Genomic DNA, 21,066 nt, shown 5'->3' on the forward strand with positions numbered 1-21,066 from the left:
CCTGGAGTCAGTCCTGGCTCAGCCACTCGCTGCACTTGTGATCTAAGGTCTCTGAGCCTCAGTTTACTCATTTGTGAAGTGGGGCTGCTGGGTGCCACCTTGCCCTCTCAGGTAGTGAAATACACAAGCCCAGGTGAGCCACCTTCACAGCCTGCACTGATCCAGCCTCCCCACTACCCACAGAAAAATCTAGGAGGTCATGTGCACAGCCTGCACATGACCCTGCGGAGAACGCCTGAGGGCCTCTCTGCACACAACCCTGGGCGGGCCGTTTCCCTTTCAGCTTGGTGAATGGTGGAAACTCATGGAAAACAGCAGACAAAGCAGCCCTGGCACAGGGAAGCTGCCAGAGAGGCCAAGTCACGGGGATGCTGGGGCTGGAAACCAAAAGCCACTGGCCTCTGCAAACCCACTAGGCAGAGCAGAGGCAGAAGGGGTGATGAGCACAAGGCGAGTGGTGGTGGAAGCGCCCGCGGGGGCCAGCTCCAGCATGCCGCTCCAGAGGCACAAGGCACCCTTCAGGGGAGCACCGTCACCGTCCTCCCTGGATAGCCTCCCAGCCTCCAGGACCATTGCTGTGGGTGGTCTTGCCCGAACACCCAGGGTCTATGTAGGGATGACACCCAGTGGGTGCACAGGTGGCCTGGGTGCCCGCGTGACCCGCCGGGCCCTGGGCATCAGCAGCGTCTTCCTGCAGGGCCTGCGGAGCTCAGGCCTGGCCACGGCACCCACTCCAGGCCTGGAGAGGGACCTCAGTGCCGTCGAGGACCTGGGGGGTTGCCTGGTGGAATACATGGCCAAGGTGCACGCCCTCGAGAAAGTCAGCCAGGAGCTGGAGGCACAGCTGCGGATGCACCTGGACAGCAAGTCCACGCGCTCAGAGAGCTGCAGTGCCCTCCGGGCCTCATGGACCAGCAGCTGCCAGCAGGTGAGTGCCTGGGAGAGGATGCTGACGGCTGCCTGCTGCACCTCTGGAGGGTCATTATCAGAGAGCAAGGGTGCCGAGGCCGGGGGCAGGGAAGTGAGTGGTCTGAGGCCAGAGAGACTGACCCTAACCCCATACGCTTCCATGCTAAAAACGTTAATGACGATAACAACAATAACAGGGACCACCATTTACTGAGGTGCCCTCGGGGCCAAGCCCACGCCAGGCCCTGTGCGGGCACTATCTCCTCTAGGGTCAAAGCAATGCTCTGCAGAGGCTCATTCATTGATTGCATCCTTAGATGAAAAAACTGAGGCACAAAGAAGTTATGTGCCCAAAATCACACAGCCAGTTGGGAGATGGAGCTGAGATTTGAACCTGAATTTTTCCAGGTCCAAAGCTTGCATTTGTCCCATCAGCCTGGGCTGACTCTGTAACCTTTGTGTTAAGAATGGGTTTTTACAGCCATCGTCAAATGGAATACCACTGAATGGATGTGACGTTAAAAACAATAGCTAAATGGAGGTGTGTTCCTGTATCCGTTTATACAGGTCTGTCCCGTAGAAATGTGAGCCACGCAGGTAATTGACAAGTTTAATACCCACAGTAATAAAAGTAAAAAGAAACAGGTGAGGTTAATATTAGTTATCTTATTTAACTCAATATATTTTAAATGTTATTTCAACATGTAATCAATATAAAAAGTATTAATGAGATCATTTACATTCAAAGAGAACTTCTGCAATGATGGAAATGTCCTATATCCTCACTGTCTAGTCTGGTAGCCACCAGCCACCTCTGGCTATTGAGCACTTGACCTGTGGCTAATGAGACTGAAGAGTTAACATTTTTCTTTCATTTTCATTCATTTAAATTTAAATAGCCACATGTGGCCAGTGGCTACCTTATTGGCCAGGGCAGGGCACAGAGGTTTCCTCTCTGTCCCTCACTTGGTCGGGACCTGCTGTCCAGGGTGATTCTGCAGGGTGCCAAGCTCATCCGTCACGTCTGCCTGCAGCCTGTGGTTCTGACGCTGGGGCCGCAGCCAGCTTTGCACAGCTCATCTGTCTCTTTGTGGGTGGCTGGCTTCTCTCCTCCCCCCCTCCCACGAATGCTGGCCTTGGCATCCCTCTGAGCTAAATCAGCCTCTAGCCCAGCCAGGAACTGCCAACTCAGACCCCTTGCACCCTGGGGCACCCAGCACGCAGCCCATGGGGGGAGCTCACGAACCTTCATTCGTGTGTGGCTGGGTGATGCTGGGCAGACACACTCAGGGGCTCCCCATTTGCCCCTTCTGCCTCCCACTTCACCCCAGGATGCTTCTCCCCCCCCACCAGCTGGTGCCTAGCTGACAGCACAGTATGCATGACACCCAACACTGTCCTCTCGGCTTTTCCCCAGAGCTGCTGTTCTGCTTGCATCCATCGATGCTGTGAGGAGAACCATCTTAGAGCAGTCCGAGGCCTTAAAGCTGGCAAATCTCAGACAGCCATTCCTCCAGGGTTCTCTCCAACAGTGCTGATTCCAAATATTTGTGTCCTGTAAACCACCAGAACGCCCCTATTCCAGTATTTCGATATTGGAATATTCCAATATTTCAGCATCTGCCAGACAATTTCTCGCACTCAGATGCCACACAGACTTTTCACGAGAGGTCAGGCATCCCAATTTCTAGGTCAAAAAGTACGACCACAAAACTTAGTCCATACTCAACAGAGACTGACTTGATCTGGCTCCAGAGGTTTGGGCAACTTACCCAACTTCTTTGAGCCTCAGTTTCCTTATCTGTAAAATGGGTATAATAACGCTGTGGGTATTCCAGCAAGTCCGTAGATAAATAAGTTGCATAGGTCCTGCCTGCAGGTAGGCTACCGACCAGAAAAGTGCACAGTGAGAGCAGTACAGGCACAGTGCTGTGGGCTGGATGCCAAGACAGTCAGCCCCCCAATGGGGGTCATTTTCCTTTCAAGTGACTCTAAGTGAGATTCTAGGTATGAATACAGAGTTCTCTTTTTCCTCTTTTATAAAACATGGACTTGAAGATACAGTTAGAACAACCTATAAAATGGAGTTATTTCTGTATCGCACAGCCCAGTCCTCCAGCCATGTTTAGCTCTGTTCCATCAAAAAGAACAAAAGAAAGTTCTACATATCTGAGATAGACACATGATTTTTTTTCTGTTGCTGTTGCAAAACTGACCCACATTCGGCTCTAAGCTGGCTTTGCTGATACCTGCTCTCCAGCCCGTATTCTCCACCCCGTCACCAGAATGATCGTTTGGACATGCGCGATTTGACTGCATTATGTCCCTGCCCAAAACCCTCTGGGATCCTCCTCACCAACAGGACACAATCCACAACCCTGGGCTCAGTCCACAAGGCCCTTCCGAAGCCACCTCCATCCTAGCCACACCACCCACCTGGGAGGCCGTGAACACACCACATGCCCTCGGCCTGGCTACTCCTCTGAGCTGCTTTCCTGCTCCTTCTGTGATCTCTTGACAGCCTGCACATACATCGACTGCGGCAGTTACCATGTTGTCCTGTGTCATTTGCGTGTCTAGACCCTCACAGTCCAGGATCACTTAGGCAAGTGGAAAGGGCACAAGCTGGGGGTCAGGGGAACCTGCATTTGGCTGTTGGCTCTGCTACATACTAGCTGGGTGGCTCTGCATCAGTTACAACTTCTCTGAGCTTGTTTCCTCATTTGCAACTTGGGGATCACTTTATCTACTACACAGGGCTGTTAGGGGGTTAACTGAATGTAATGTATTTAGTAAAATCAGTGACTAACAGCCTAGAAAGAAAGTTTCATTCCTGGCACTGCAGATACCTAGAGCCATGTACACGATCGATGCACAATGATGAGCGGGACCTCCCTTCAAATCCTGGTTCTGCCACTCACGTGGACCATCCACTCATCCGCTCCATGTCTCCCTTTCCCCATCTTTGAAATGGACGAACACCTCACCAGTAGAATGGGCCACTCTGAGCATGAAATGAAATAAGATGTGAAAAGGGGCTGTGCACGTGCAACGTGGCATCGTCAGAGCACTTGCCCCTGGGGGCTGGGCCTCTGGCCAAGGGCTTGCTGTTGGAGCCATGGCTCCCTTCAGGGCCTTAGCAGGACTCCTTTCGCCCCCCACCAACAGTGTCCTCTCGTCACCCAAGAACCTGGGGAGACAGCTCCCTCCTAAGCCCTCTCTGTCCCCAAACGGTAGGCCCAACTTCTGGGCACTGAGAAACAACGCCCTTCCCACTGAGGGGCAGGCCCCACTGCCTCCCTGGGTGCTGGTCAAGGAGCCCTAGACCCCCCCCCCCACCAGCCAGTCCCCGCAGAGCTCAGGAAGGACCCAACACCCCCCCAGGCCCTCTCCCCGTTCCTGGCCTAGAACTCAGCCCCCCGCACCTCCACAGTCCATTTATTTCGGGAAGGGCCGCCTTCTCCTCACGGAGTCTCAGAGGCAGCCACACGTGCTGGGGGCTGCTGGGATCCAGAAGCCGAAAACTCTTGTTCCTCTGCCCTCACTTGGACTTCTTGGCCTGGAGCTTCCTGCCCATCTTTCCAAACACCTGCCCCCGCATTCCTTACCCTTCACAACGCTCCCTTACCCTCGCCCCTGGGAAGCCCATTTTCCTCCATCTGCAACCACCTCCCCGCCCTTGTGCACCCAGCAGAACTCCTCCTCACCCTTCAAGTCCAGTTCAATGGCACCTCCACTGTGAAGCCCTCCCTGATCTTCTTTGACTCCTCAGGACCAGCACTGTGCTTGAGGCTTGGGATCAAGCTCTCAGTTACTGAGCCCTGAAGGGGCTGAATGGTGGTTGGGCACCTAGAGAGAAATGTCCCCTCTTCCTTAGCCTGGGCCCCTAACAGAATCCAACAGGGACCTCTGTCACCCAAGAGCAGGTTGGGCTGGAAGTCCATTTCAGCGGCACATTCTCAGACCAGGCTGCAGGAGCCATGGGGAAGTTCAGAGCAAGTGACAAGCATGATTTCCTTTTATGTCCAACACTTCTGTAGCTGTTGGTGAAAAGAGGACAAAAGGTTGGAAGGGGACAGGACAGTGTTAACTGAGAGCTCCCAGAGCCTTTCTGGGAAGGGGCCTCTCCCATAGCCTCTCCCATCCCCATCAAGAGCTTTCACCCACCAACCATGAGGAGACAAAGGCACACATTCAGAAAAACGAAGAAGGGGTTGAGAGGGGGAAAGAGATTGTTGCCACTGTGGGAAAAGCCACAGCATGGAAAGCAGCCCAGAACGGGGACTCGGGTTCACACCATAGCAGGGTCGGGAAAGCAGCCTGAGGAAATTGTCCCCATCCTCTTTCACTGCATACGTTGGTGAGCCTTGGAAGAACTAGGGTCAGAGCCAGGGCCAGCTTCACGAGTGTGGGCCGAGTACAGCCCTATGGAACCTGAGCTCTGAAGGCCCCCAAAGTTGGGATTTAAGACTCAGTAGCCATCATCTTGAAACTCTCACTAGCTGTATTTTTGAATTTGTATTTTGTAAGTGAAGTCCAATTGCACAGTGAAGCGTGTGTCAGGAACTTGGAGCCTTGGCTCAAAGGGGGTCCCTGTCTCCCTGGGACAGCCAGGTCCCATGACTCCTGGAAACCCAAGGCCCCTCCTGACCTCCCCTCCTTGCCCCACCCCCAGCAGAGGCCTGGTCACAGGGGCAGGGAGGGTCAGGGTGGCAGGTTGGGTGGGGCGCAGATCCAGGGCTGGCAGCACCATGGTGCACTCAGCAGGCAACTGACAGGGAAAGGGTGAGCCTCTTGCCTACACTTGATCCAGGTGCCTACAGAGTAGCACTGAGGTTCAGTACTCTTCGGGGTCTCCTGTCCTCCATGGGTTAGGGTGGCCAGTCTGTGGGAAAGGGAGATGCCTGGCTGGACTTCCCCATCCCTGGCCAGGGCCTGGCACCTCAGTTCAGTGGCTGGCAGGAAGGGTAATCCCTTAGTAGTGGGCCACACTGTGCCCCAAATCATGGGGCACAGCCCCCTGGGTGCCTTTGAGGGTTGCACCTGCCCCTTGACTATCCCTGTGCTCAAGGGATTGCAAGATTAAGCAGCAAAAATGACCATGATAGGTCAAGAGAAAAACCAGGAAGAAAGGAAAATTTTAGTACCTTTAAAGGCTTCCTTTAGCCTGCTTTTTGAACACAGAGCTCTATATTTTCATTTTGTACTGGGACCCACAAATTATGGAGCCGGTCCTAGCTAGAGTTAAATGTATATGAAGTTCCTTTTCAAGTCCAAATCTCTCTCTCTGTGACTCAGCTGTGTTAGAACCTCTCAGCTATTGATACTTTTGCTAAGCAGTAAAAACAGATGGAAGAATTCCCAGGTGGTGGCCACAGAGGCCAAGGAGGACCCGGGCACCAGCCCACTGCTTGGGCAAAAGGTGGTCCTTTCCCCCTCTGGCTTTGCTGAGTGCTCTGACTTTTCTTGCCAAGTGAATAATACTGATAATAAGCTCTGGCAGCAACATCAGGCCCTTTCATCCTCAAACAGGCCAAACACAAGGTTGGAATTAGCAGCCTCCCTTCCTTGGAGCTGCGGATAAAAGGAGAGTGGGGACAGAGGAGGTGCAGCCACAGAGTCTCAAAGCCCAGGGAGCGGGAGGAGGCCAGGTCCGCGGAGATGCTGCCTGGGGAAGAAAGGGAAACGTGGCGGCTTAAATCTCCACGGAATTTACGGGTCTCCATGGGAGAAAACAGCGGCTTGCACCTCCAACAGCAAAGGCTGTCAGCTGGAGTACAGGAGAAATCAAAATTATTGAAAGGCAAGATGATTAGAATTTTAAGTGGGCCTGATCTGAATATTTTCCCTGCTCTCACAGTCCCTCTTTCTGTCCCTTGCAGAGAAAGAGAGCCCATGCTCTGGGGATCTACCTACTTGTGGAAATAGCTGGAAACTTAGGCAATCTAGGTCTGGGCCAGGTTTCTCTCCCCGCAGCACTTGTGGTCCTAGCAGGTTTTTAAATAAAAGATACGAGAAGGATCCTCCCCACTGAATAAAATGAAAGGCAACAGGGTCATTGTTGTGATTCACAACCTGGTGTCCCTGAAAGGGGGAGGGAGAAAGAACTGAGCAGTTTTAGAGCCTGCAAAAGCTTGAATGCATTTACCCAAGTCTACTGCTCAAGAAATACAATTTCTTTAGTGAGAGGAGGCCAGTAAGATAGTTACTGTGTTAGCCGGTCTATAAGGGACACTGAAGTATCATTAGAAATGTAACCATACAGAGAAACATATATTGAGAATTCCTCTGAGAGAGAGTGCTGTGTAAGAAAGACTGAAAAAAATCCTTGGACGGAGCAGGGGAGGGGAAGGAGGCTTGAGGCTCTTGACTGAGTAATACAGGTGGTCAGTAAACTGCTTTCTAAGAAAGGTGGTTTCCTGGGGGCTCTTGTTTTGCTGCATGGAGTGTCTGGGAGGGAGCAGAATTGCTAAAGAAATTAGGGGAGAGACTGAGTCCTGTTACTCGGGGCCTCTGTGCCCTTCCCATACGCCGAGCTCAGCCACTCTTGAATCTCTTAAGATCTGTTAAAATATGAGGTCCGTGTTGAGGAAGGGGACAGAGGAATCTAGATAATTAAAAATAGAGGGTGTGCTGCAAAAAGACTGGGGATTATGAAACCAGAGAGCCCTGAGGTCAAACTCAGGCCCCACATGATCTCGAGGCAAGTTCTTCCTTGATCTCTCTGCATCTTGATACCTCATCTGGATAATGAGGATGTTTGGAGACTTCCTTGAATGATAAGTTGTCTCTGAGAAGAAAACACTAGTGCTCTTCCTGCAGAAATTAAAAAGAAAGGGATGTGTACTATCTCTACTTCTGTGTAACATTGGTCAGAGGTAGTCAATGCGATCAGAGAAAGTGATCGGAAAGCACCAAGAACTGGAACAAAAAAGGGAAAATGCTGGTCTTTCTGGAGAGTCCAAAAGGTTCCATGTGACAATTTTACAACAAACAATAACATGATTTTAGTAAAGTAGCAGGTTATAAAAAGAAATAAAGATCAATGCCCCTCATATCTATAAAAAACAAAAAAAGATATAACGGAAGAGAAAAACTCATTTATGATAGCAAAAAATAAAATGAAATACCTTTAAATAAAGTTAACACGACATGTCCGGGACTCCCCTGGTGGTCCAGTGGTAAAAACTCCGCCTTCCAATGCAGGGGACGCAGGTTCGATCCCTGGTCAGGGAACTAAGATCCCACATGCCGCGGGGCAACTAAGCCCGTGCTCCACAATTACTGAGCTCGCACACCTCAACTGGAGGGCCCGCATGCCACAACTGCAGAGCCCACGCACCCTGGAGCCCTTGCACAACAACTAGAGAGAGAAAACTCCCATGCCACAACTAGAGAAAAGCCCACATGCTACAACTAGAGAGAAGTCTGCATGCCACAACCAGGAGCCCGTGCCACAGCTGAGACCCAATGCAGCCAAAAAAAAATAAAGAAGAAAATAAATGAGACTTCCCTGGTGGGGCAGTGGTCAAGAATCTGCCTGCCAATGTAGGCGACGCAGGTTCGAGCCCGGGTCCAGGAAGATCCCACATGCCGCAGAACAACTAATCCCATGCACCACAACTACTGAGCCCGTGTGCCACAACTACTGAAGCCCACGTGCCTAGAGCCTGTGCTCTGCAACAAGAGAAGCCACCACAATGAGAAGCCCACGCACCACAACAAACAGTAACCCCGGCTCACTGCAACTAGAGAAAGCCCTTGTCCAGCAACGAAGACCCAATGCAGCCAAATAAATGAATTTTTAAAAAAAGAAAAGAAATGAATAAATATTTTTTTAAATGTCCAAAATCTATATGAGACCACAATAAAACCCTCCTGAAAGATACAAATGGAAAGAAATACGATGTGCTCAAATATAAAGACTCAATAGTATAAAGATGTCAGTTCTCTGTATTGATTTATAAATTTAATGCAATCTTAATTTTTAAAATACCACAGTTGTTTTTTCTTAGAAGTAGATGGGTTTATCATAAACTTCATTTGTAAGAACAAAAAGGCAAGAAGAGCCAAGAAGAAAAACTAAAAATAGAAGAGCAAGGGCAAGGGAAAGCACTCCCAGATAATAAAACATACTAGAAAGTCTCGATCATTAAAGCATTAAAGTACATGAGGGATAGGAAGGCCAACGGAACTTAAAACAAAATTTAAAAGTAGGACCCACTGTATATGGAAATCTAGTATTGATAAAGGCAGCATTTGAAACCAATGGAGGACTTTTCAGCAAGTGGTATTCAGGAAACTGGATAGTCATAAGGAAAATAATAAAATTGGATCCATCCCTCACTGTACTCTAGGATCAATTCTAAATGCATCCTAGATTTAAATGTAAAAGAGGAAGCCGTGGGGCTTCCCTGGTGGCACAGTGGTTAAGAATCTGCCTGCCAATGCAGAGGACACGGTCCGAGCCCTGGTCCAGGAGGATCCCACGTGCCGTGGAGCAACTAAGCCCATGCGCCACAACTACTGAAGCCCGCACGCCTAGAGCCCCTGCTCTGCAACAACAGAAGCCACCGCAATGAGAAGACTGTGCACCGCAATGCAGAGTAGCCCCCGCTCACCACAACTAGAGAAAGTCTGCGTGCAGCAGCGAAGACCCAGTGCAGCCAAAAATAAATAAATTAAAAAAAAAAAAGAAGAAGCCATACAAAGCTAAATTCCTTTATAACTTGGCTGTGGGAACATTTGTTCTTGATACAATTCAAAATCTAAAAGCAATTTATTGATTTTTTAAAATATTGATAAATTTGATTACCAAAAAATTTTTAATTTTACATTGCCATATAACACCATAAGCAAAACTGAAAGATAAATGACAAACTAAAAAAGAAGTATTTGCAGCTTAGAATATAAAGTGTTAATATCCCTATTCTATAAACAGCATTTAAAATTTGAGATTTAAAAAAAAGAGCCAAAAAAAAAAAAGAGCCAGCAACACTCTTATTTTTAAATAAGCTAGAGATATAAAGAGACATTTGAAATAAAAATTAAATGAAAATGGTTCTTAACCATACAAAAGTTTGCTCAACTTCACTCATGATAGAGAAATACAAAAATAAAACAAAACAAAACCTACCTGAGATAGCATTTTCACCTATCAGATTGGCAAAACTCCACAAATATGTCCATCTATTTTGTTGGTGAAGCTCCAGGGAAGTTCATACAGTACTGATGGGAATAGAAAATGTTGCAACCACTTGTAGAGAAGAATTTGGCAATTTCTAGACAAATTTATATGCATTTATGTATATTGAATTTGATCCAGCAATCCCACTTCTAAGAATCTCTCCCAATGACACATTGGCAAAAACGTGAACAAGAAGTATGCATAAGACTATTTATTTCAATCCTACGAATAATGGCAAAAGACAGGAAACAACCCAAATACCTATCAGTAGGGGACTAGTTGAATAAGCAATGATAAATCCACAAAAGGAATGAGGAATAGCCCTGTAACTATTATGGAATGATCACTTCCAGGATATATTGTTGAGTTAAAAAAGCAAGGTGGAGAGAATATGTATGTCATTCTACCACTTATCTAAGAAAAAGGAAGGGATATAAGTCCCTTCATGTCATACATATTTGCTTATAATGGAAAAAAATACCATAAATGTTTTTAAATGATCACTTACAGGAGGAGGGTAGAGGGAAAAGGAATAGACACTAGAGTTGTATTAACTTATCTTTTTGTGTGGAGATGACTTTGGAACCATGCAAATATTTTACAGAATTATAAAACAAAATTAAATCTTAAAAAGAAAACCCTAAAAATCAAAAAGAAAAGGAAACAAATGAATCCAACTATGTATCAAATTTATGGTATAATTACCCAGAGAAGAAATATTCCAAGTGACTTTTAAAATCACAGTAATTTGACTGAACATCCCTAAGGGGGATACAAAAGAATACTGGCAAAAAGAATCCTAAATCATTTCAGAAATCATGTTGTCGGTGATAGGTTGGTATTATTGTGACCCCGCGGGGGGGGGTGTGAGGGTGCATGTACTGTGAGATAAAACAAAAGAGTAATTACATATTTGTGTCATTGAGAACTAAGACTTTTAGTGTAGGTGAAAGGAGACACAGTTATAAGACTGATAAAGTTTAGTGACAATTCTTTAGTTCTGAATTTGAATTGGAATTATCAGTAGAAAACCATGGTGTATGTCAACACAAAATAAACATATACCCATTTCCTAGCTCTGGTCAGTGAAAAGACCTAGAAACAATGACCAAGGTAGCAGTACTGAGCATTTTTAGCCTCAGATTTTGGTCTCTAACCACCATCTTTCACTACAAGAACAGAAGCTCCTTAGAGAAATGCCTAGATCCAGGTTTGGGGGCAGGAAATGTACAAGATGAGTCTGAGAAACCAAGGAAACTATAAAGAACTACTAGAGTCACATTAAAAGACTTAAGAGCCAATCTGAATAAGCTCCCACTAATCAAAGATGGCTAAGGGTCAATAGGAATATTAACTACAATAGATTGAAACATATCAAATATGTTTAAATCTATGAGTTCAGTATTAAACCCCTCCCTGCCAAATCCCACTAATTTGTTACCTTGGAGTCTGCTGGGGGACCAACTCATTTTTTGGAAACTGGTAGATAATGAGAAAGAACCAGGCATTCTTTCTGTCTTTCCTGTAAGACCTGTAGGTACATCATGGTTTCAAAAAATAAAAAAAAAGAAGAGAGAAAGTGTCTTTTTGTAGAAGTACAGCTAAAAAAAAAAAAAGTAATTATTAATTTTATTTATATTTATCACTAAAAATAATTCCTAAAACAGAATTTGAATATCACCACTTTGCAACCATAATAAAATAATGGATCTAGGCAATAACAATCATGAAATAGCTACTAATCTCACAAAAAGAGAGACCAGCAGACATGCACCTCCTGGTGGAGTTCACAACACCACCGGTGAAGTAGTCTTGCGGGGGAGGGAGGTGGCGCGGGGGCGGGGGAAGAAAAGAAATTTGCAAGGGATTAAGCCTCAAGATAGAACTACTAGTTTACAGGAAATACAAAAGGTCAGATGAACATGTTAATTGACACCATGGGGATGAAATCAGCAAATCCTGACTGTGGGAAACTACAGGGCTAAACACCCAATTTATTCAACAAGCAAAAATTGTGAGGGGAAAAAAGAGAGATGGGTAGGAGGAGGGGGTATCTATAAATTAAAAGAGATTAAACTGACATATCAACCCATTGAAATGGACATTATTTGGACCACTATTCAAGGAAACTGTTAAAAAATACGTCAGATAATTGAGGAAAGAGGCACTGGGTATTTGATGATATTCAGGAATTGTTATTAACTTTTAGGTGCTATGTTATTTTTAGCTTTGTAGAAGTTATGTAGTTTTTTAAAAACATCTTCATAATTTAGCAATACCATACTGAAATATCTGAAGAAGAAATAATATGATATCTAGGATTTGTTTAAAATAATCTGGGGTGGGAAGGAAATGTGAGGGGATATTGGTGAAAATAGGCCATGCGTTTATAATCATTGAAGCTGATGATGGTTATACGGGGGTCCATTATACCATTCTTTCTTTTTATATATGTTTGAAATTTTCATAATAAAAATGAAGATAGAATATCTACCTCATAGAATTGGTCCATAGGTATTAAATGAAATAATGTATGTAAATTGCTGGGTGCATAAGCAATACCCAGTTAAAGTTTGTGGAACTGAATAAACAAGAAGATAGAGACAGTGAGTGGGTAGTAACATAAACAACTGTGTTTATGTTGTTCATAAACAACATGAATTCATGAGTGGTTCAAACCACAGACACTGCAGGAGTTTAGAGAATGAGTGGGGTACTAACCAGCCCTCAGAGGTGCCCCAGGAAATGGAGATGAAATGTGAGACCCAAAGAACCTGCCAGAAGCTCAGCATGGACCAAGTTGGGAGTCAGGACTAGGCATGACCATCTGCAGGGCAATCTTCATGTGGGGTTGACTCCCCAGCAGTCAAAGGGAAAGTCTGCACTGGACACTTTGTTAAAATCAGCAAGACAGGTTTTATTCAGACTACAGCAGTAGGGAGAGAGACTTCAGAATAGAACTGAGAACACTGAAGGAGGTTGAGGGAGGGTGGTCTAGGTAATTCGGCCATCTGTGTTTGCTACCTGGTGCTTATCCAGAGGAGAAACACACTTCTCATATCTTTATGACACGAGCAAATTGGAGGAAGTGCCCCCCAAAGTTAGCATCATACCCTCCTACAGGAACCCAGAAGTTTGCATTTCACAGCTCCTGGAGGAAACATTCTGGGTTGTTGGAGATTCATATCTGGAAGGAGTAGAGAAGGCATTTACAGTTCCAAGTTTCCTAAAGTAATCGTCTAAGAAAAGGTAGGTCAGGAGCCTCTTGTCAGGTTTTGGCTGGAACAGTAAATTATTTTGGCAGCTTAAGCTTTCTCAGGCAGGCATTTCAAGAGGGCTGGGGTCATCCTAGGGACATGGCCTGGAGCAAATGGAAGCCATGCTAGCGTCTGGTCAGGTCCCCTAGTGGAGGGAGGGGGTGGCTGGAGGGTGTCGTGCAGTTTTCAGGTCTCACCTCCAAGCGCCAAGCTCTCCCGGTCTGTGCCCCACCTCCCTCAGCTCTCTATTCCAAGAGTGGTACACCACAGCGCCCAAAAGGCAGCCCAGAGGGGCTGGGCAGTGAGGGCTGAATACAGAACCAGGCAGGCTCAAGGTTTCAAATCAGAACCCTGAAGAGAAATACTGGAAACAGGCCGAATGCTCCATGGGTTAAATAATGCAGCAGAATCCTCTGCAGTTGTAAGAAAGAAACAAGGAAGCTCGCTATGTACTGATGGGGAGCTAGCACCAATCTATATTTTTTTGAATAAAAAGGCAGACTGCAAAACCTGTCTGTGCTATGCCACTGTTTGTGTTTAATAAAAAAAAGGAAGGAAGGAAGGGAGGGAGGGAGGAAGGAAGGAAGGAAGGAAGGAAAGGAGGGAGGGAGGGAGGAAGGAAGGAAGGTGGGAGGGCAGACCCTCTCTGGAGCACACACGAAGTGGTGGCAGTGGATGCTTCTAGTGTGGGGCTGGGTGACAGAGGCAGAAGCAGGCTTACTTTGGACTCCTGCACTGTTAGAATGTTTTATCTTAAAAGAAAATGAAGTTATAAATAAAACTTCTGCCAATGACTTGTCACTGAGGGCCAGGGAGGGGGAGGGGGTGTTCCAGCCAGGTCCAGGGCCGCTGAAGTCCCCACAGCCTCACAGAAGCACCGAGCCAGGTGGGGGGAGGAGGAAGAGTCTTCTCCACAACCTCCTCTCAAGACAAAACCCCTACAAAGTTCAAGAGCCGTGTACAAGAGCAATAGGAAGGACCTCCTCCTGGCCTGTACTCTCCAGAAGAACTAAGTTAAAACTTAACCCAGGCAAGTGCCAAGGACGCATGTGGTGCCTCTGTACGGGGAGTTATTGAAAGAATGGCTGAACCCAGCAGAATGTAATCCAGGGCCCCCGGCGTTGCCCCAGAGGGCTTATGCTGATCTACTGAAGGTGAGGACTCAATTTAGGAAAATAAAACCTAGTTTATCGTTGTCTGGCTGGGGAAAAGCACATAAAGATTCATTTATCTGGCTGTAAACGAGCTGGTAGAGCTGAGTGTCACAAATGCATTATTCAGGAGAAATGAGAAGTTATTTCAGCCGTTATCAGTAAGTAATGAAAAGCAGTGTGCAGGGAGTGGAAAACTCCATCACAAAACAGACCTGCTATTGGAAAACTGGTAATTTTTATTTATTTATTTCAGGGACCAGTGAATAACCATCTAAATAAGTCTTAGGGGAAACAAAACACTACAGCATGGAGAGAGAAATGAAGTTAGAAAGGCCCCCTCTCAGCAGACTCTGGGCAAAGTTACACTGGAGGCAAAGAACCCTCACCCTCCACCCCTGCCCACCCACCACCCCCCTTCCCAGAGCACCCGAGGCCCCGCCCTCACTCGCCCTCCCTGGCTGCCCAGAGCACAAGGCCTCACCGCCAGCCTTTAACTGTGTCACCTCTCCATCATCTCCCACCCCTCCTGGTAAGGGCCTGATCTCGGGTGGCCTCGGCCTGCAGTGACTTGAAGTAGGATTTCTGTTCCCAGCCAGAGACGAAGTCAGGCCTCGGCAGTGAGAGCGCTGAATCCCAGCCGCTAGACCACCAGGGAGAGTGGCCAGTGACAGGGCCCTGGCCCGTCAGCCTTGTAGAAACGAATTTTCATCAAGAGATGGAAAGTAGTGAAACAAGTAATGTGTTTACCAGGAGTAGAAAGAGTCCGTGTGAATACACTCACACGGGCGGGCTCAGAGGGAGAGTCGTGCCCTCGTGGTCGTTTGAATCACTTTTATGGGACATTTCTTCCGGGTTTCCTCTGGCCAGTCATCTTGCTTTGCCTGGCTCTGAGTCGTATCTGGTATATCTGGTATAACTCAGGGTCCTCCCCTGTGTGCGTGCGCATCTCTTAGCCAAGACGGATTCTAGTGAAGAAGCCTATGGGTAGGTTGACATCACCTACTACGGGATGATGCCCCCTCCCCTTTTGGTCCCCGAGGAGCCTTTCTGCGCATGCGTAGTTGTAGTCGGGAAGGTCTCCTTGACCTCAGAATGAGGGATACGTGGTCTCTTTGTCTCTTATCCGGGCAGGGCTCAGCTCCTCCTCCCTCCTGCTGTTGTCTGCATCTTGGAGTATCTGTCCACAGGGCACCAACTCCAGCTGCTCAGCCTGGGGCCCATCTATCTCCTGCCTCAGGCCCGCTGCTCAAGCCTGCTCCCGGCCACTCTGAGGTGGAAGTTTATCTGATGAATGAATTGACTGTTACTTGGGGAGGGATGTGTCTCTTAACTTACTAGCACTGGTTCATGTACATAATGAAGGTGGAAACAGCTTTTGGCCCATCGATGGCTGGGAGGTATGAATGAGACAAGGGAGTAAAGTTCCTGGCCCTGGCCCCAAGGAGCACCGCCTGCAGAGAAAATTGCTCCTGGTGGGATTTCAGTGCCCACAGGTGCCTGGGAGGGAGCCAGGAGGCCCCCAGCACACCCAGGGCCAGCCAGGCCAGTCCCTCATTGCAGAGGGCAAACCCCCAATTCCCGGGGGCTCTACCCAGGTCCCAGCCACCCTCTGGAGCAGGCACAGGTGCCCTGGGGGCTCTACACGGTTCCCTCCAGTGTCTCCTAGCAGAATCCTGCTCTCTGATAAGACACATGGAGGTGAGCTGTGCACACTGTCACTATGAGTTGCTGGCCTCCGGTAGGACCCTCATTTCTGCGGGACACCTGCAAGTATTAACAGAAACTTTTGCTCACTGTCTCAATGGATTCTCTCGACAATGTCTATGTCACCCAGGGAGATGGGGGAATGCCCACTGGATCAGTCTGCGAGGGTCGCCTAACCAAGTAACACAGACTGGGTGATACCGAAGGGCTTAAACTACAGAAACTTATTTTCTCACAGTCCTGGAGAATGGAAGTCTGAGATCAAGGTGTCTGCAGGATTGTTCCCTCTGAGGGCTCACTCCTTGCCTTATAGGTGGCCATCTTCTTCCTGTGTCTTCTCGTGGTCTTCCCTCTACACCCGTGTCCAAATTTGCGTGTCTTATAAAGACACCAGTCATATCAGACTACGGTGACCTCATTTTAACTTACCTCTTTAAAGGCCCTCTCCCCAAATGCAGTCACATTCTGAGGTACTAGGGGTTAGGACTTCAACATGTTGATTGGGATGGGGGACACAATGCAGGCCATAACACCCATTTTATAGACAAAGAAACTGAGGCCCACAGAGATTAAGTTCCTCATTGAGTTAGTGTCCCAGCCAGGACTAACTCAGTATGTTGTCTGTCCCCCAAAAACTTATGAAAACCCTCCTGTTAAACTCATTTGAAAGACCCCAGACCCTAAAGGGTAAACGGGCCAGGGATGGCTTGAGTGCCCACTGCTTGAGAAGATAGAGTCATGGTCAGCCAGGACCGTTCTCTGAGAGGAGTTTAAACTCTGGGATGAGCCTCCTTTTTCTCCGTTTCTCTGCCTCTTTCAGTTTGGGAGAAACTGCCAGAAACAGTGATTGATCCTTACCCAAGCTCACTCTAACTGGAACTAACGGCTTTAGCGAGGATGCGTAAGGCTGGGTGCCTTCCAGCTGTCACACCGCTCAGTACTGGGACTTGAAAGTTTAATGGCTTGGCTGTCAGGAATGGTGCAGCCCCCCAGGGATTTCTATTTTCCTTTTTCAGTGATTTTTAATGCTCAGAAAAATGTGCTGAGCAGTCGGCCCTGGAGGCGGAACCTCCCTCTCTGAGCAGAGCTGAGGAGCTCCCCGTGGTGCAGCTCCCCATGGGCGGTGGGTGCCTGCGTGGGGTGGTAGGAGTGCCCCTCGGAAAACGCGCACCTACATCACAGGTTCCCACAGACCACTGGGCTGGGGCCCCGGTCCCCTGCGGGGGTGATCGTCTCCCACCACACCTAGATCCACGAGCCCCTTGAAGAGCTGAGGGGTCTTCCTGGGAGGTGAGAGGCCACACCCGGTGGGAGGTGCTGACTCCCAAGGGCCTGGATCTGGGAGTGAGGCAGGCACCTGTTACAGCCACGCAGACCACCAAGAGCACACGGCTAGGGGGACAAAGTCGGGTTTATCACTTGCTGCAGCAGGAGAGAAACACTCTGGGGGAACCTGGGACATCTCAGGAAGAGGGATTGGAAGGGGCTTGTTGTGAGGTTTGGGCCTGTACTGGGCGATTTGGGGGAAGTTAAGAGTAAGGACTTGTTCTGCATTTGATGCTGTCAGGGACCGGGGGCTCTTGGACGACTGGGTAGCCTACAGTTTGTACCCAGTGGACAGGAGTGAAGCAGGCCTAGAGCCGTCATGGGTAAACAGCAGTCCCTCACGGAGCTGGCTGGAAGGCGCGTGTTGAGTCTGTGTGGCTGCAAAGCGTCCTTGCCGCTCCGTTCAGATGCAATCACGGTGTGGTCTCGTCTCTGTGCCCTCGCACCAGGATCACAGAGAACCTGTCTGGTGGTCGCTGATACTCTCTGAGCGTTCGTGTGCAGGTGACAGTGCCATGGCCCAGCTGTTGGCCGCCGCTGCCCGCTGTCAGGGCCAGGGATTTGCTTCCTCCAGCCAGACTGGGCTTCCTGAGCCCCATCCTCAGAGGCAGGAGGGAGGGCTCGGGACAGAGCTGGTGTGTCAGGGTCTCTGCCTCACAGTGGCTACGCAGGGCTCTCCAGGCTGAGACCGAGGTGCAGTTTCTTTGGGAAGCAGGACCCACTCTGACCTCAGAAATGCTGGATCCCACACTCCTGCCTGTGTCACCTTCTCCCCTGAGAGTCAGTCGCACGCCTCTGCGGTAAATGAGGTAGAACAGAGTGACTGAGAAGGGCGGGGTGGTGGCCTCAGACAGAGCCACCAGCTTTGTCCTTCCCCCACGGGAGGCCCTTACCTCAAGTTGAGGGGGGTAATCCCTATTTCACAGAATTGCTGTGGGGATTCTGGCAGATAATGCAGGGGAACTAGAAAGTAAGCTGCCAGAAGGCAGGAACTTGGCCTCTCTACTCCCTGATCTTTCTCTGGCGCCCTGGACAGTGCCTGGCACATAGTAGATGCACAACAAATAGTGATTAAATCAACAAAGATGTGCCCAGCACAGTAATTAGTTAATAAGAGGTTTTCTATTTCTATTATATTTGTTTTCTAGGGCTGCCATAACAAAGTATCACAGGGACTTCCCTGGTGGTCCAGTGGTTAAGACTCCACACTTCCACTGCAGGGCGTGTGGATTTGATCCCTGGTTGGGAACTAAGATCCCACATGCCGTGTGGCGTGGCCAAAATAATAATAATAATAATAATTTTTAAACAGAAACAAAGTATCACAAACTGTGTGGCTTAAACAACAGAACTCGATTCCCTCCCAGTCCTGGAGGCTGGAAGTTGGAAGTCTAGGTGTCAGTAGGGTTGGTTCCTCCTGAGGGTTCTGAGGGAGAATCTGCTCCAGGCCTCTCTTCTACCTTCTGATGGGGGCCACATCCTTGGCATTCCTTGGCGTGTAGATGTATTAGTTCAGTCTCCACCTTCCTTCTCCCTGTGTGTCAGTGTCCAAATTTCCCTCTTATAAGGACACCAAGTCACATTGGCCTAGGGTCCACCCTAATGACCTCATCTCCACTTGATTACATCTGCAAAAATCTTATTTCCAAATAAGGTTGCATTCACAGGTATTCAGTGGGGGTTAGGACTTTAACATATCTTTTGGGTGGTACACAGTTCCACCCATAACGATAGCTATTGTTTTTATCACCTTATAGTCCTGATTTCCAACATTTTATCCTATTTCCTCAAATGTTTTAAAGGTTCCAGAAATGTGAATATTTCTGCACGTAATCCACCTCACCCTCACTTCCTTTTGCACTTGAAATCAGATCCCAAATCCTATAAACCACACAGAGCTTGGGGTTCAGAAAGGAAAGCCATGGTACAGACAGCCATGGTACAGATAGCCCAAGAGAGTACTATTCGTATAGTTGAAACAGTAAACGCTACTAAGTTGCTGTGTGATCTTGGACAAGTTACTCCACCTCTCTGAACCTCAGTTCCCTTAACTGTTAAATGAAGAGATTGGGTCAAACTGACATCTCCTTGCAGACACACAGGGAATAGGCCAGATTCCCTTTCATAACTCCTTAGAGCAGGTGGTCACTTTACCACCCTCTCCATGGCCATGAAGATTCCAAATATAGCTGACTTCCATGTCTGTCTTCACTTTGTGCTGCTAACCGGCTGAGTGCCCTGAGGCAAACCCCTTTCTCTAAAAGGTTCCTCACCTATAAAATGAGAGGGTGGATTCTCTGCTCCCCCAAGCCTTGACCCTAGACCTTTCTGTCACAGTTCCTCGTTATTCCCAAGCAGTGGAGGACGTCTAAGGGAAGAAATTGCCCTCCCATGAGCCCAGTTCCCTAACTTTTCGTGCTCTGCTAGTTGGCCAGCTGCGATAGGAACGTTCAGTACATGTTGGCCACCTCCTTCATTTTCAAGGGTCAGGTGGTGGCCTGTGCCCCAGCATTAATGAAGCAGTTTTATTGACCCCCCCGACACACACACCTGCCAGAATATATCCCAGGCCTTGCTAACAGTCAGTGAAGGGAGACATTGTAAGTCAGAGGGTGACTGAGAGAGCCCAGAGCCCACACCTGATCTGAGATCACAAAAACCCAGATTAAATGTAACCAACAGACACCTGGAATTTCCAACTTGAACAGTGCCCATCATCATGCCTGACCTATAGGTGGTACCAGATACAAGTGAACCTTCTTTCCTGTTCTCCAACATGCTCCCATGGCCCACTGCTGTCATTCATCCCCAAGAGCAGAGGTATAGTCCAACGGGTCCTGAATCTAACCCCCGGCACAATGCCAGGTGCACGGAAAGCATGGGAGGGAGGGAGGGAGGAAGATAGACGGAGACAGTGCATCACAGTGATTCATGACACAAGCTACAGAGTCCAAAAGAACTGCCTTCAAATTCTGACTTTGCCATTGACTGGATTTGTGACCTAAAACAAGTTTCTTAGCCTCTATGAATTTCAACATTCTCATCTGTAAAATATGAATAATAATGTTTACTCTACAGGATTGTCATGGGAATTAAATAATTCACTTAGAGCACTTGGCTTAGCGGCTGGCCAGGCAAGCACTCGATAAACTGTGGTTGTAACTGACGTCACTGTTTGCAGTGGTTAAAATGATAATAACTGCTTGGATTGCAAGGCCCTCCTATTATTACCATCTGCTCAGCCAACTCCGCAGTACCCCAGGGAGAAGGAATTAGCAGTTGCACAGGGGCAATCAGAGATGGACCCTTGGTGTTTGGGAAGCATCTCACCTTGTGGCAGAAATCCAAGAATGGCCTCCTGGCCAAATCAGAGTGGTGGAGGAGCCCCAGGCGGCTGCCTCTGACTGCGTTATCTTGGCAAGTGGCGCCACCTTCTGGCTGCTCCAGGAACCGTCTTGCACCCCTAGTCACCCAGCTGCAAAATGTGGTTTGTGCCAAGTTCTAGATGCCTAGAATCATCCCTTCCCTG

At 48.2% G+C, this 21,066-nt stretch overlaps 1 protein-coding gene across 2 annotated transcripts in view; it reads left to right on the top strand.

Moving 5' to 3' along the window:
• Positions 1–434: 434 nt before the first annotated feature.
• BFSP2 (beaded filament structural protein 2) overlaps positions 435–21,066 on the top strand; it is a 69,791-nt gene continuing 49,159 nt past the window's right edge. For both annotated transcript variants that reach the window (XM_007180917.2, XM_007180916.2), the window contains exon 1: positions 435–928. In XM_007180917.2, the coding sequence (XP_007180979.2) occupies positions 440–928 (489 nt within the window). In that variant the 5' untranslated portion in view covers positions 435–439. The remainder of the gene's footprint in view (positions 929–21,066) is intronic.

The sequence above is a fragment of the Balaenoptera acutorostrata genome, chromosome 4 (genome assembly GCF_949987535.1).
Source record: "Balaenoptera acutorostrata chromosome 4, mBalAcu1.1, whole genome shotgun sequence".
Taxonomy (NCBI): Eukaryota; Metazoa; Chordata; class Mammalia; order Artiodactyla; family Balaenopteridae; genus Balaenoptera; species Balaenoptera acutorostrata.